The sequence below is a fragment of the Neurospora tetrasperma genome, assembly GCF_000213175.1.
Source record: "Neurospora tetrasperma FGSC 2508 unplaced genomic scaffold NEUTE1scaffold_5, whole genome shotgun sequence".
NCBI lineage: Eukaryota > Fungi > Ascomycota > Sordariomycetes > Sordariales > Sordariaceae > Neurospora > Neurospora tetrasperma.
Window position 1 is genome coordinate 2,092,545 of NW_009799103.1, and position 13,578 is coordinate 2,106,122.

Below are 13,578 nucleotides of genomic sequence, written 5' to 3' on the forward strand. Positions count from 1 at the left end.
GTAAAATTATACTAATTCGACGCTTATCCGGGGGTAGAAATTATAATTAATAAAAAAGGGGGAGACGCTTATCGAGTCCGATTTAATATTATTATTTACAAATTTAACGAGAGGTAGCCAATCGACCTAATCGTCCTAAACCTAATTTATATAAATATAGAGGTAGTATTCCATTTTTATATTAATATATTCAATCTATTTATTAGTTTATTAATAGAAAGCCGAGGAGGGCCTTCGTACAATACTTAGCCTTATAGAAAGTATCTTCTAAAATTATAATATAAATTAAGAGCCTCTATTTAATATAATAGTAATTAGTAGCCTATAGAGGGCAAAACCCTTATATATAAAGCGCTTAATAAGTTCCTCGGTCGTTGGTATCTTTACTAGGATATAGTACTATATTTTAATTAATTTATTAATACTAATAATAATATATTTAAACTCCTAGGCCCCTCTCTTATATAGGGTTATAAGTATAATATAATCTACGGTAATATCCTTCTATAATACGAAAGGAATTAGTAATAATTTTAAAAGGCTTGCTAGGGAAGAGTAGGAATATTTCGTCTTCGCGTATTATAAATATATTTTATAATATAACTATACTACTTTATCTATACCCGGCTAATAGAAAGACTTATTTAGCGTTATATATATTTCATTCCATCCTTAGTAATTTACTAACACGGATGCGTAGTACCGTCGGACAAACTATAATTAGAAAATAGTATTAGTAGGGTCTAAGATAATTACTAAGCCCCTATACGCCTGTCCGTTAATAATATAATACTCTATAAATACTACTTTCCTTATTTTGTATTAAATAGCCTTAGGCTATTTATAGCGGTTTAGGTTATTAATAGTAGTAATAATATTTTAATAGAATATAGAATTATAGTAGCTAATTTTTATTAATTCGTTAGATAATATCTCTTCTATACTAAATTTGTAATAAATAATATAATTTATAAATATAAACGGATCGAGGAAAGTTGTATTTTTAATTAATAACCGGTTATTATATATATTACTAAGTATATTCTACGGTTTACGGCTTAATATATCGGGTCGTACCTAGAGAGTACCCGGCCGATATTTAATTATAAAATTAAATTAGGAGAGGAAATATAAATAGTATATATATTAGGGCGTAAATTTCTTATTCGTTATAAAAGTCTATAGACCCTAGTAGTCTATTAGAATTTCAAAACCGTTTTAGGCGCTTTAGAGCTCTAGAGACTGTTCTTTAAATATTTTAATAATAATTAATAATTTTTCATTATAAATATTATAATTATATTCGGCTATAGAGTACTTTTAAGAGAAGTAGATTACTAGGTAGAAAACTCCTTCGTTATTATACTAGGATAGTATATTGCCTAATACCTAATTCGAAGCGTTTATCCCTACGATTATCGGTTTCAATTAATTGAAAATTTTAAGGATTAGCCCTATAGTAAATATATTCTTTATTTCCTTAAAAGCTACTTATTAGGCTTCGCCCTAGGACTATATAATTAACTTTTTAATTAGGTCGTATAAAGGGGCTGCGATAATAGAGAACCGGTTGATAAAATATTTATAGAAATTTATAAAGGTTAAGAAATATTAAAATTACTATTGTAATTACGGTACTTCCTATTCGGGGATAGCCTTTACCTTCTTCGGGTCTATTTTAATACCCCCTAGTATAATAATTAACCTAAAATATTTAATTTATTTAATATTGAATTTATATTTATTAATATTTAGTTAGAGGCCTACGTTAATTATATACTATAGTATTTCGTTTATATACGCTATTTATTCGGCTTTATTTTTAGAATATATTAGGATATTATTAAAGTAGATTGTAGTATAGATATTTAAAATATTATAGAGTACATTATTAATATAATTCTAGAATGTACTTAGGGCGCCCTATAAATTGAAAGGTAATATAAGGGATTTATAAAGGCCGAACCGTATAATAAATATAGTAAATTACTTATAGCCCTCCTAAATATAAATATAATTGAATATTGTAGTAATATTGAATTTTATAAAGATTTTATCGTAATAGATTGCGTTTAAAATTTCTTTAATAAGCGGAAGGGGGTAACGAATCCTTAGGGTTACGTTATTAATATTTTAATAATTGATATAAATGCGGATTCTACTTCCTAACTTTTCAATTAATGATAATAGTAATATTATTACGGATTAGAAAGGGCGGATAAACCCTTTTTAAAACTAATTATCGATTTATTTCTTAATAATAAAAACCTCTATTAAGGATATTATATAATAGCGGACGTTAGGGGGCTATTCTCCTAGGGCGAATTTAATTTTATAATTATAAATATATAAGGGGGGAAATTCTCCGGCGTTATAGTTATAGAAAGCCTTAATCCTATTCTGATATTTTTAAAGGAATTTAACCTTAATTTCTTCGTCGGTCTTAACTAAACGGTCCGCCTTTTTATAGAACTTCTATATATCCTCTTCTATAATTTTAATTATAATAGTTTTATAAATTATTATATTTTTATTTAAATACTCTAAAAGGGGTACAGTATTAGTAATAACTATAGTTTATAATTCTTCGGGCTCTATATCTTCTATATAAATATTAATATACTTATAGAAGCGTTTAAATAATTCGGTTTTATACTACTATCCCCAGCCCTTGTAAATATCCTATACTATTTATTTTATAAAGTTATTATATAATTTACTTTCGTAGAAGGTTAAGAGCCTTTCGAACTCTATATAGGTTACAAAGTATAGGTATAGATTTTCCTATTTGTAAAGCTAATTAAATACTATAGTATTAATATTTATAATATTCGTAGGATTAATCCGCTCTATAACTACTAGCCGTTACTTTCTAGTAACTATTCTTATAGTTGGGGGGCTACTCCTATAATATAATTTCAAATAAGATAATTAGGTATTCGACGGAACTATTATTTTCGGATAATAATACGGTTATACTTAAGAAGCCGGTTACTAGTTATTATATTCTATAGGAGAATAACGCCCGGAAGGCTAGTAAAGGGCTTCTCGTTCCGTCTAGACGGCCGGGAGATACTATTATTATATTTTCAATATTAGTAGCTAATTTAATTATATAACTCTTAATTCCAATCGAAAGCGGGGGACTTACTATATTCTCCTAATTAGGCTCTCTAATCTTAATAGCTTTATTAGGCTTATAATAGGGTATAATAGTAATAATTATATATTTCCCATCCGGCTCCCCCGGCCTATTAGCTTTATTAAGTTTATAATAGGGCGTTCTATATATTATAGGCCTAGCTTCGCTATCCTAAATTTCTATTAATTAATCCCTTAGACCTATACCGGCCGGTTCTCTAATTTTAATTCTAATTAATTAGGCCTCTAAATCGGCCTTTATACTGCCCGTAGTCCTATTAGGCTTATAATTAAACTCCTAATGTCGTCTAGTTGGGTAGGCCTCCGGGTAGGCCTTTATACCGCCCGTAATTCTATTGGGTTCGTAATTAAATTCCTAATATTATTTAAACTTCCTAATTCCAGTAGTAAAATTAATAAGAGTTTTATATATTTTTTCAATATAATTTACTATTTTTGTCTAAGGTTTCGGGGAATTTATAGGGGGGGTAGCTTATAGAAATTAATTTTAAATAATAAATTGTAATTAGTTATTCGAGTAATTTAAAGTCGGATTAAATAGTAAGGTATTCGGAATACCCTCGCTTAATAACTATTTTAAGGAATTAAAAATTAAGGGAAATATCTTTATCTTTATAATATAATTCCTTATTTTTATTTAATGTCCGGAGGAAGTAAAGCTATTATTATTTACTATATCGTCTTTTGGATCGCCGGCCTAATAATATTAAGGAAGGAAGGTATAGTAATTAATACTTAATACTACTTTTAAAAACGCTAATAACCTAGCGGAGAGGTACTTAATATTATATTTACCAGAGAATATAACCTTCCTATTAATTTATAAAATAGATAGTTCGTAGCGCCTTAACTATAGTAGGCCCAAAATTACTAAATAAATTAATAAGAGGTTATATACCAAAAAAATAATATTTTTAATATAATATCCAATAAGGAGGCTCGCAGCCAAACCTTCGGTAATAAAACCCTTTATAATACTATTAACTAATATAAATTTCTTAGGACGGGCGAATCTAAATATAGTAAAACTATTTTATTTTATTAAGGTATAGTCTAAGAAGGCTAGGGCTAAGTAACCGCTATTTATAAATATAATATATAGTATTTTATATAATCTAAGTAGGAAATAGGAAGAAAGGAATATTAAATTTTGATTAAAACTATTCAGTAAGTTAATAACGACTATTTTAAGTATTTTATTAATATCCCGAGGGTTCTCTTATATAGATTTTTATTGCCTCTATAGGCGATTAATTATCTATAGAATTTAACTATTTCCCTAATTGTTAGTACTAAGTATATTATATTTATTTTCTTCGTCCCTACCTCCTTTAACGCCGGCGGTACGCAAATTAGTATTATTATAATTCTACTAGCCGGGGGAGGGTTGGCTAATATTAGAGTAAGTATTACGCCCTTTACAGCCGCCGCGGCCGCTATAACCCCGGTTAGTACAATTATTATAAAATCTAATAAACTATAAGGGTTTACTACTATAATTAATGTTATTCTTATAATTGCGTATAATATCGTCCTTTTAATTATATTTCCTATAAAGGCCTTCCTTTATTTATTAATTAATAATATTAGAGTAAATAGTTCGGGATATATAAATTATACTAAACTTTATAGTATTACTACTTTAATTAATAATATAGTCTTTAAATATATTTCTACTCCTAACGGAGCTATTATTATTACTATTTCTATTAAATTTACTAATCTATAACTAATTAATTTTAATATAATATTTATTATCCTCTAAGTAGCGTGTTAAATCTCTATAGAGAGCTAATTAGCCTTCGAAATTGTTATCTTTCGGATATTAGCATTAATTAGAATATATTGTACAAAGTTTAATCGAAATTTTATTCCGGAAATAATGGATCTTTATAAAATTATTGAATTAGTAGCGGTCGGCCGTTTTAACGAATTCGGTTTCGAAATTAGCGAAGTACTTATTACCCCATTCAAATTTATTAAAGCGCTATATAGTATTAAGTTTTAGGTTGATATTATTATAATAAAAGTCGAGGAAATTAATAAATTCCCTACCTATCTATTATTTTTAAGGTTCGGGTACGTTAGATTAGAATAAAATAATTATAAGGTCCTTCTCGAGGGTAACGGCTATTTCGGGACTTAATAAATAATTTATAGAGAAGATTTTAATATATTTTATTTATTAGGGAAATAGAAATAATTTAATTTCTAAATTACTAGAATCCTACTTTTCTAAGTAATATATACCTTATTACGTAGAATAAAATTCTTTTAATTAGTTATAAACGGGTTAGGGTCGGAGAATAGTACCTTCCTAAAGACGGTTATAATTTCGAAAGGAGCCCTAGGGGTACTAATTAAAAAAGTAATCCCCGGATTATTTCTTAATAAACCTCCGCCTCCTATACCCGGTCTATTACTAATATAATTATTTTCGCTACTATTAGGGTTTTAATTAATTATAATATTTTATTTTGTTAAAGCCTCGCTTAATTCTAGTTTAAATTTTTTATTCTTTATTCTTTTTATATAGAACTAATTGTCGAACTCTCTAAACTAATTTACAAAGCTATTGCTAAAAAGGTTAAATATTTAGACTGCTCGGGTAATTAGGATGATTATAAAGTAAAAGGTATTATTATTTATAAGGATAATAGTATTAATAAAGGACCTTCTAAGGGTTTAAAAGGGTTTGGACTTATTTCCTATAATAACACTAATAAAGTACTTAATAGCCTAATTATATAGTACGCCTTCTAATATAATTAAATAAACGTCTTTATTTATTAGTAGGCTAGAATTCTTAAATTCGCTATCGTGGAGAGCGTTTAGAATATTAATATCTTTATTTAATACTTCTAAAAGGGTACCTCCGTTAGTAATAATAATATTACTATTAAAAATTATAGGCTCTATTAAATTTAATAGGTTGCAGGATTTTTAGCAACTAATTATATTACGGAGTAGTACTAAAATCTATACATCTTCTTCATAATAAAGTACATTAGTAATATAATAATAAAATACAATTAATTATTACGGGGTAAGGCGATACTAAATATATAGGGTAGAATATAATTTATATAATTATATAAAGAAGAAAGGAAACTATAGAATTTGTACGTAGCAGCTTATCCTATATAGGCGAGGGTAAACTACATCCTTAGTATATGTAACCGGAGCCTCCGGGAGCGTATAGCCAATTAGGGGGCCCGCGTTGGCTTAATAGCCGCTATAGCGGTAGTGAGGCTAAACGGATCAGCTAATTAGAGAGCGTGTATTAACCGGCAATTATAGCCGTGGTGATGCCGCGACCAGATGACAGTCACAGGCTAGCCCTGTAACACCAACTTTCTTCCGGAACTCAACTAAATTGAGAAATAACTTATTATACGGGTATATATCTATATTAATATGTACGTTACTAAAGGTTCCTAATATAAATATTATAATTATATCATTAACTTCCTTTGTAATATTAATTATATTTATTAGTGATTACTTTTATTACTTTGCGACTTCGATATTATAATTCTTCGGCCTTATAGAATTAGAAATAAACCCTATATCGCCCGACGAATAAGATGGGTTATAATTGTTATCCTAAATAAGCTTCGTATCTAGCTCAACTACCTAAAAATTAATTACCCTAAATATTAAAATATTCAGATTATCGACGCCCGGTTCCAAGAATTGGTAGCACTTCCCAACGGTAATATATATAATAACTTAATAGTTTATAAGCTCGACCCTAATCATTTCCCGGATGACCAGGATCTTAATCTCAAAGAAAAGAAAAGATAAAAATAATAATACTTTTCAGTTCAAAGTCGTAATACTTCCTAACTTTATAGCTAATTAGGTAGATATAGAATAGTTTTATTAATAATTAAGGGGAGAACAACCTATTTAAGGACTGGGTAATATACCGGTTCAACCTGCCCCCGACTAGCACCCTCTAGCTTAACCTTTTATTAAACCCGGCCTATTGCGGAATACCCTAATAGAGGAATAGGATAGATCTCAACGTATTTTATTATCAGTATTCCCAATTCTTTATTCTAATAGGAAAGCTAACTTTATTAAACCCTGTATACGGTCGATCGACTTGAATAGATATACAAAGTATATAATTAAATAGTATAATATCCGGTTTATTAGATATTACTAATTCCCTTTCATCGTCTTCAATATATTAATATATAAATAGGCTACTATAAAGAACTATTTCTTCGTACGTTCAAGTCGTGGTAGTATAAATAATTTAGTTAGCGTTGAAATATTAAGGGAAGCTATTAAATTCGATGTTCTAGAGGTATAAAATCTACTAAATTCCGTTATTAGGTTCGCTTACTCTCTATACGGAGTATACGGCTATATTGGATGCGCAAAAGCCGTAAACTTCGTACTTATATTCAAGTATTAGATATACTAACAATATTTATAATATTTAATATTACTAATACTCATTGGGAAAGCCTCGTTTAATATATACCTAATTACAAGGAGTAAAAAGCTAGTTTTATAAACGTTTGGATTAGAAGTATAAGAAAGAACTCAAAAGAAAACCCTTATATCGCCGCCTACTACCTTTAAAAACGATTCGAATTATTTAGGAAGTATATTTTAATACCCAAATTCAAAATCAAATATTAGTAGTACCATATTGAGTTCTAAGTACGAAGAAGCGGTTATACTCGTCAGGTCTTCAAAACCGACCGTCTAACTAGTAGGCGAGCCACTAGTTAGGGACAGCGATTCGTACATAAACAGCGATTCGTACCGAGCGGGGTACTTACTCCACACGCATTTTAACTAGCAAATAGAAGTCGTACATCCAGAGCTAATAATTTCATTTAGTAATATATCCATATTTTTTAATCGCATCCATTATCGCTAACAAGACCAGCACATACACTGATACGTAAAATTATTATCATTTTGTATACGTATAAATTTGGTAATATAGATTATTTATACTAGAAATCACATTCAACCTCTTTGTAATTAGAATCTCTATATCCCTCCTCCTCCTTATTATTATCGTCGTCGTTATTGTAAATAACTTTATTATTATACTCCTTATATTCTTCGTTTTCTTAATCTATTTGTACCTACCGTCTATCATCAGGATGCCACTAGTCTAAATCTCTTTATACATTTACTAGCTCATTATCTTTAATAACCTTAACCTCTTCCTCCTTTGTAAGTAGGATATTACCTTTATTAGTTAATTATGAGTTAACCTCCCCGCACGCACCAAAAACCTTGAGATACTCACCTTTTGGGATCTGGCAGCTAACATGAAAAATGTGTTATTTTGGCCGTAATATTCGCGATTTGTAATGTCTCGAGGTGGGTCAACCCAGGTTATACACTGGACATCTTGGTCTTCAGCAGGCAAGCAAATATAACAGCGCCAATCTAACAGCGCCAAGTGCAATTGGGTGGTGCAATTGGCCGCCGTGTTGAAAGAGCGTAAAAGAAACGACCAACTTAGGGGAATGTTGACGCGCATTAGAAATACGAAATTTAGCGGGTAAAAACGGAAATTTCAATGTCAGGTGTCATCAGCTGAACCGCCCCAGTTTTTTGGTGGAGGTGCGTACCTCAAGGTTTTTGGTGCGTGCGGGGAGGTTAACTCTTAATTATACGTTAATTGTATTATTTATTACCTTTTTTCTTACCTTATTAAATAGTTATAGAGTACGTAGCTTAGAGGGATTACCGAATAGCTACTAATATAAGGGTAGAATAACGTTATATATAATACAAGTATGGTTAGATCTCAACCGTTTAATCTCCTTATCTATAGCCTTTTACTTCTCTAAAAAGTAGTAATTCTAACGGTTAACTCTCTCTTTACAGTATTTACTAATTAGCTAGTTAAAATTAAAGAACCGTATAGTATATAGTTTAATATACTCTTAAATTTCCCTTCTAAGAGTTTTGAATATATATAACTATAGATACTCACCTACTATCTATGCTTTTTATATAGTAATAAAGCTACTAATTTACCCCTTTAACGCACTTTGCTCTTATTAAAGCTCACAATCATATATATATTCGTTTTTCTTCTTAATAAGAGTAATACATTGGTATTTATCCATTATAGCGCGTAACTAGCCGTCTCTAATAATAATAGTACCGCTATATTTTAGTAAATGGTTAATATTGCAAAAATTACATAGTATTTCTTCAACTACTTCTTCTTTACGTTTACACTTAAATTTAACCTCTTATAGCAATTAAACTGAGAGTATTAGTAGCCTATCTTCGCTTAGTAAGTACGTATAAAACTATTAGTAATATAGTATAATTACCCTTAAATACAAATAAAATTCGTTAATTAATATAGTTACTATACTCTTTAATAGAAGGGAGGTTAAATACTAGTATAATTGTACTACTCTAGTCTATTACAGTATGGCCTTTCCCCTTTAGTGTAGATAGTATGGATGGGAGCTCTCTTAGTATAGGGATAGGGAGATTAATTGTAATAGGGGGGCTGCTCGGAATAGTAGCCTCGTTCGAAAGCTCTCTTAGTATATAAAGTATAGTTTATTCTTTTTCCAACCTAAGGACACTAATCCTCTAATCGGTAAAGCACGCGATATATCCCTTTCTCTATTTAATATACTTATTATTTCTTAATAAGGTTAAGAAATTACGAAGGTTAAAAAATATAAGATTAGAATTAAAGGGAGCTAAGCCGGTTCGTTTCTAAAGAAATTGGATATTCTTAGTCTTAAAGACCTTCTTTCGAGTTTATTCAAGGCTATTAAGAAAGTCTAACTTATTGAAATCGACGTTATTGAATGCTATCTTTCTTTTTATATTAATTTAATAGAAGTGCTTATAAATTTGAAATATTCCAACGTCAAAAGGTTAGAGGAAATAAGTAAAATAAGGGGAGAGGAGGAATAATATAATATAATTCTCTTTATATAGTTTATAAAATTCGATTGTATAGTAACTACTATAGTTATTTAATATTAAGACTCTCCTCTCCTCTTTATTAATAGGCTATAAGTACTCTTCTTGGTACTTGAATTAATTTAACGTATATTAGTCATCTATATAATTTCGTAGCTAAGTAATAATAATTATCCTATTATTAAGAGAGTTATTAATATATTTATATATAATATTGATATTAGGGAGTAGGATAAAAGTAGGTATAGTACGACTAGATACCGAAATGGCCTCAAGGACGGTAATAAGAATTCCTTAATTAGGATTAATAGATTATACTTTCATTTTCTTATAATAAGTCTATATATAATATATCTTATTTAATACCCCAATTCTAAATTTAGATTTGTTACTATTCTAAAAGTTATCCTTAGTAACTTTATACTTAATTATAGTATTATAAAAGAGGTAGAAGATTTCTTCACTATCGGTTCGAATCTATAAAGTTTTACAAACTTATACTATAGACTTCGTACGTATACTATAAAAGTCTCCTCGTTATAAATATTATTGTACCTAATAAGTAGTAATTTTAGGTATAGGCTTATTACTACCGTTATTATTACTATTATTACGGTTAAGTCTAATAATAGTAATTATAGTAGTAGTAAACTTCGCTAGTATAATTTCGATACTTAATATCCCCGATTAGCCTTGTTTGTAAGGTATTAGAATAGTAATACTACTAATTAATTAATATTTATATATTAACCTATACCTATAGTATTAAATCCTCCTCTTCTATTAATAATTTATTTTTACCCCTATAGCCTACCTTCGGCTATGCTCCTTTATAGCAGCTTACGATTTCTTTATATAGAGTTCGAAATACCTTCGCTCCATCTACTATAGTCTTAAATCCATTATTCTAAAATACCTTTACGGCCGCCTAAATTCTACTTTCTACAGAGAGCGTCTCTTAAGTATTACTAATAGTATCCTAAATATTAGAAGTTAAGTTAATAAGCGTTGGATTAATACTAAAGGAGCTACTAGCGGATTTATAAGGTCGACGAAGTATAGCACGGTAACTAGGGATATTACAATAAGAGGATAGGGAAATGGGGAGATAGAGAGATAGAGGGATTGAACAAGGGGGGTTAAGTATAATTAAGACTAATTGCACATAAATATGAATATAATTATTGATATTATTGCTTTAAGTAGGTATTTTAGAGTATACGCGGTTTGGGTGCAAATAAGCGTAAATGAGTGCACCTTCAGAGTATTGGGCAGTGCGAGCAATTGGGCTGCATGCAACTAAGAAATGAGTAAACCTCGGCGCACCCACCCCAAAACCTACGCGCACCCAAAAACCCAATTTGCAACTGTTATTGAAATTATCGTATCTTAGCCGTGTTTTTGCTCGTTTTGTTACCTTGGTCAAATTTGCTAGCTGGGTCACCCACTACAGCTATGTTAACCCCTAGCAACGGTTCGGATTAAATGCAATTTATTTGCAGACGATTAAGATCAATTGATTTGAGCGAGATTACATACGTTAAGGGTGTAGTATTGAGCTGGTGTGGTATGCGACGTGTGAAAAAAGCGTGAAAGAAATGACCAAGTTTGCAGCAATGTTGCGTGCACTGAAGAGACGAAATTTAGCTGGCCAAAACGGGAATTTCAATGTCAGGTGTCATCAGCTGCACGGTCCCACATTTCCTGGTATTTGGGTGCGCGTAGGTTTTGGGGTGGGTGCGCCGAGGTTTACTTTAAAAAATATACTATTAAACAGATTTATATTGATTTGCTAGCAAAATAGCGGTGTGGGGAGGTACCCCCAGTTCCCGGTACGAGTCGCTGTTCATGTACGAATCGCTGTCCCTAACTAGTAGCTCGCCCACTAGTCAGACGGTCGGTTTTAAAGACCTGACGAGTAACTATAGTATCTATTAAGTTCCGTATATTAATACGCCTAATTTGAATAATGAAATTGTCCGGAAGGAGTTTATAAATCTATAAGACTTTTATATAACCGCCCTCAACCCAAAACCGGAAAGAATTAGCCAATAAGGTGAAGGAGATCCTCTATCTATTATTATTAGTCATAGCCCGGAAGATAAAAGTATATACCTACCTACTTTTAACCTCCTATCCTATATAGTTAATCGGATATAACGATATAACCGGTATACCGACAATCATTACCTTCGTATTAAACAGCTTAATTAAAGTGCTATCCGCCCCAGGGATCTAGTATTTAAGGTATACTACTTTTACTTTCCTAGGAATTACTATCCGTAAACATACCTTATACGCAATCTCAACCTAAAGTATTAATTATACGATAGGGTAAGGAATAATAAGCATATCAACAATTACAACCGGACTATTATCCTAATATAGCGTGCCAATATGGATATTTAGCTATGTACTAATTATAATACTATTATTAGCTATATTACCAAATACTATTTAAAAGCAGAAAAGTAATTACGGACTTACAAGGAATTTATTTAATTAATTACCCCCTAGGTTGCTTCTAACAACCCCGTAGTCTCCTTTGTAGTAAAAATAATGAACTAGCTAATTACTAAATACAATTAATCGGTTTAGGAAATTAATTACTTACTTTCTACTTTCCCCTTTAATCATAATACTTGTAAAATTATTAATGTAGATTATTATCATTTAAATAAATTACTTAATTGAAGCGTGCTTGTTAAATAAGGTTAACCGGTATAATTCGCAGTTAATATACTAAATATCTCTTACGTTTCAATAATATGAAAAATATTACTTACTTTAAGTAGCTTACTCGGTTCAATATTATCATTAACTAACGTTTTAGAGACTGTACTAAGAAGCGAGTACTTAATTATTATCCTATTCATAAATCCAATAATAATACCAAGTATAGAAAATAGTATAGAGTTGAATTGATCTTATAATATCCCTATCGTTGTGGACTAGAATTGTTCAATATTTAAAGTCCTGATAGAGTTTATTAAGAATTAGAAATATATTTTAATATATACCTAATTTACATAGAGGTTCATACAAGGGCACAGGATGGGGAAATTGAAGGCAAGGCTATAATACCATCCATAATAGAAGATTTTAGGTGAGGAGAAGAAAAAGAAGAGAATTAGGTACATACGTTGTAAACCTAAATAAATACCCTAGTACGCAAGCGACAGCGGGACCTATATGCGGGTTACGAACAGTTAATCCCTTTACTCGCATCCCCCTTTACTTATATAATAAATAAAAGTAAATACCTTTAATAGGCTTAATACCTATTTAGGCTAGCCTTAACGCGAACCTTCTATATTACTCGTTCCTCCAACATTCGTAACACCTTATAGTACTTTATAATACCAGTCCTCCTATAGGGGTATAACGTGTATAGCTGGACCGGTACTATTATATTACCCCTCCCTATATAAAAGACTCGTCCTCGAATCTTACTAAACTAAGGGCTCATTTATA

The 13,578-nt window shown here is 30.2% G+C and overlaps 1 protein-coding gene across 1 annotated transcript; it reads left to right on the forward strand.

The window, feature by feature from the left end:
• Positions 1–11,702: 11,702 nt before the first annotated feature.
• Positions 11,703–11,900, forward strand: NEUTE1DRAFT_47389 (uncharacterized protein; the record flags this gene model as incomplete). The annotated part of the gene is made up of 1 exon (XM_009854480.1): positions 11,703–11,900. One exon carries the CDS (start codon positions 11,703–11,705, stop codon positions 11,898–11,900), a length of 198 nt encoding a protein of 65 aa, XP_009852782.1.
• Positions 11,901–13,578: the final 1,678 nt, after the last annotated feature.